Source organism: Octopus bimaculoides, chromosome 5, assembly GCF_001194135.2.
Source record: "Octopus bimaculoides isolate UCB-OBI-ISO-001 chromosome 5, ASM119413v2, whole genome shotgun sequence".
NCBI lineage: Eukaryota > Metazoa > Mollusca > Cephalopoda > Octopoda > Octopodidae > Octopus > Octopus bimaculoides.
In genome coordinates this window covers 108,436,864-108,440,897 of record NC_068985.1, presented here as the reverse complement: position 1 = coordinate 108,440,897, position 4,034 = coordinate 108,436,864, and the positions used below count along the sequence as shown (strand labels likewise).

Sequence of the window (4,034 nt, the reverse complement as noted above, 5' to 3'; positions counted from 1 at the left end):
TTTTTTTTTTTTTTTTTTTTTTTTTTTTTTTTCTTGTGCTATCAACTAATCTCATCTAATATACCGCAAAGGACTTTTTACCACTGAAATCGGTGTGCGGTGGGCCCTCGGAATCCTCCACTTACCTTTTTTTCGTGTGCTATCAACTATAGCACCACAGATTGGTGGGTGAACGAGTGAGTGTAGGTGATCTGAAACAGCGACAAACAGACGATAAATTGTTGCTCAAACGGATGTCTCGTAGACGTTTGGTGATACAATCTGCTAACATATGGTCGATTTGTTCAATATAGAAGAGATCCCTTCATTTTCAACTCTCTCTTTCTTTCTCTCTCTCTCTCTCTCTCTCTCTCTCTCTCTCTCTCTCTCTCTCTCTCTCTCTCTCTCTCTCTCTCTCTCATTTTCTATTTTTCGTTTTCTTACTCCTTTCTCATGTGTCTACATTTCTTTATCTCTCTTTCACTCTTTATGTTTCATGCATTCTTTCTAATTATCAAACTTATGTATTTGTTGCAGAAATAGGAGCTGGTCTGGTTGTTGCTGTAATCCTTGGAGTCTGTTGCTTCGTCTTAGTTGCTATCTTCATAGTCTGCCTCATGCGTCGGCGTCAACTACAATCTATAAGTTACAAAAGGTTCACAGATATCACGGCTCAGCCGAGCATTGTACCACCAGAATCTCATTTCCCTACTATTGCAGCACATGCTCTCAGACAAGAAGACCCAGCAAGAACGAATGACCTTTTATAAGACAAAAAAATATACAAAAGGGAAACGAAAAAAAACAGGAACAAGATATCAAAATAAAAGACAATAATAACAATAATAATATTAACATTAATAATAATAAGATTGATTTTTTACATATTGATAATAACATAACTTTGATATTAACAACATCATCACATTTATCTTTGTGCATTGGGATAGCTTTTTATTTTGTGTGTATGCATGTGGAGGTTTATACGACTACATGTATGTTTTGTACTTAGGTACGGATGAGTGGGGTGTATCCCTGTATGAGTGTCTCTGTGTTAGCGCTAATATATGAGAACATGCTTTTTTATGTGGAGATCAACAAGAGTGGATACTTAAACGTTAATATCTAAGATGTCATGGATGAATGATATGGTTATACGATAAGGTTATATGAATGAGAAAATGGGTATATTCCCATGGAAGTTTATATATGCCAATGAGTTATTGCTGGATTCCTAAATTTACCCGTTTACCTTACCACACACACACCATCACCACCAACACAAACATACAATAAGCATATATGTACATTTGAATATGCGTGTGGTTTTAGTACTGCTTCCATTATGGATTTACTTCTATTGCATAATCTCAATCTATCTATATACCAACCTACATATTTATTTACATAGATACATACATACAACACAGGGATGCTGTAGAGCAGCAGAAATATTGGGTAAATTACCCTTACAAAGCGGAAAAGGTTGTCAGCAAATCTTTGCTTATATTTATATACACGTAATTGTACATTTAGCTTTATAGAGTCTAAGACTTCGGATTAGTTTGTCAACAGGCAGTTTAGCTTAATGGTAAAGAACTTGGCCGGAGTCTTTAAGGAATGTGGGTTCGTGACCCATAGCTGTTTTTTGACAAATTTTTCCGCTTCGTAAGGGCAATTTTTCCAATATTTCTGCTGTTCTAATGGCGTTTCTGCGTTCGAAAATAAATTATCATCTTATCATCATGCAATACAATTATCATCGTGCAATACACATTTCGATGCTTACTAGAAAAAACAATTGCTAGTTTGTTTATGTTATAGATAGATCGATAGATAGATAGATATTCACATGTACACATGTATACATTCATAAATATGTCTCATAGCGACACATTTTAATCGCTCAATCAAACATGTGTTTTAAAAATTTAACAAAAACACAACAAACGAAAAATTTTACAAGAATATAAACAGAAAACTCGAAGCTAATTCCTCATCAGTGAACGTCCAAAAGATCATTACAATTTCGCGCCTTTGACGTTAATTGTTCACTTTTGGCGGAGCCAGTAGCAAAAATCCACTGGGAATAGCTAACGGACGCACAGGACAATGCCAAAAACAAACACGGCAAAATAAAATATACAACAAAAAAGTTGTGCCTCCTAAGTCACTGGGAACATCATTGATTACTACTTCAACCTAATGTCTCCAAGATTGAAACTCAGTTCTATAAGGTAACAGAGCAGTCAATTCTTATAGTCCCCATGCTCCTTAATCTCATGATCTCCATAGTCACAGCTATGGAATATACACTGCATGACTGTCTGGTACGCTGCTAGGTTACCAATTTAAACATTTACGAATTCACGCCAGGTAAGATGTTGCTGATATCTACATACCAACTAGTTTTAGTTTGTATGTAGTTTGTATGAAGCTAATTTACAAAATAGTTTCATACAAATTAGTTTACACACAAACATAAATCAGTTTACCAATGTGTAAGCTAAACTGCTTTTATTTCTGTATCTCGGTATCTTGAAATTTCATGCAGATATACATATCTCAAACCATAATAAGTTTGAATATCTTAAATGAATTCGGAAAATACGGGTTATTTGTTTCCAAGCAGTACTTATTGGCTATAACTGTATGCATACATATGTATAAGTTTCCATTATGTATGTAAAATGAGTATTTGTTCGTGTGTAAGTATGTATGAGGGTTTGTGTTTGTGTGTACAGAGCATTCCATTGATAAATTTCTGATTCAGTTTTTAAGAGCCATTCTTTGTGTCTTTATTTCTGTGGTTTGCCTTTGAGGCAAATAAAGAAGCCATCATTTGTTATGGACAATTTTAAGAGCGAGATAGATTTGATAAAAGAAAATAAGGACTTGACGCGCTAGAATAACCTCCATACGATTATTCCGCCTTGTCACTGTTCTAAGATAATTTTTTCATATCTAAACCTAGTAAAAAATATAACTTTACTCCAATTGCACTACCACTCATAAATTTCATGATCAAATAATTGAAACTAAAGTCGATATTATGTACTGTTCAAACATTTCAAGAAGCCTTTGAGGGTTAATTATTCAGTTTGAACTACTAACGTAATATCTCATACGCCGAGGGGTAAATATGCTAAAATAATAACCTCAACATTTCGAATAAGCAACAAGACAGATTGATTTAACGTTGAACCAGATTGATGGCACTGAGCTGAGAATTTCCCAGTTTAAAGAATTTTTAAAAAGAGAGGCGCATTTTAACGTGGTGTTTTTTCCATTGGTTTTCTCCTTCTTTATGTACTTGCGAAGGTTTATAAAAGTTTTCTAAAATGATTATTTCACTATATTTATAACATTTTAAAAATTGAAGTAAATTTGTAAGCAGCCAAAGCAAAAGAATTGATACACTTAGGACAGAGACCTTTATCCAAGAAAAATAATTTGATCAAATATGTTGGGAAACTGTTAAAAAACAAATAATTACAGCATTTTCGAAGTGTGAGAATTCTTTTCTTTTCGCAACACATAAATTTATACCGTTTTAAACATCATTTAATAGATTTTCTTCAACGTAGAGCACCATTACTTTCCTAGAACTTTCGAGTTTGGCTTCTCTTTGAATTGTTTCAGTTACTGGAATGTGATCATGCTGGGAGAGCGCTTTGAAGAATTTAGTCTAACAAATCAACTCCAGTAATTATTTTTGAAGTCCAAGATCTATTCCATCGGCCTCTTGGAACCGCTAAGGGAACAAACCAACATCGGTTGTCAATTGGTGGCGGTGGTGGCGGTGATGGGACATGCACAAGCACAAAGACACAAACACATATATACATCTATCTGTCTATCTATCTGTCTATCTATCTATCTATCTATCTATCTATCTATTTATCTATGTATGTATCTATACATATATATATATAGTGTGTGTGTGTGTGTGTGTGTATGTGTGTGTGTGTGTGTTTATATATATATATATATAGATAGATAGATAGATAGATAGATAGATAGATAGATAGATAGATAGATATATGTATATATAT

General features: G+C 33.8%; 1 protein-coding gene across 1 annotated transcript in view; it reads left to right on the top strand.

The window, feature by feature from the left end:
- LOC106883123 (uncharacterized) overlaps nucleotides 1–2,761 on the top strand; it is a 60,189-nt gene extending 57,428 nt beyond the window's left edge. Inside the window, exon 6 of the mRNA XM_052967940.1 lies at nucleotides 517–2,761. Within this exon, the coding sequence (XP_052823900.1) occupies nucleotides 517–749 (233 nt within the window). The 3' untranslated portion in view covers nucleotides 750–2,761. The remainder of the gene's footprint in view (nucleotides 1–516) is intronic.
- Nucleotides 2,762–4,034: the final 1,273 nt, after the last annotated feature.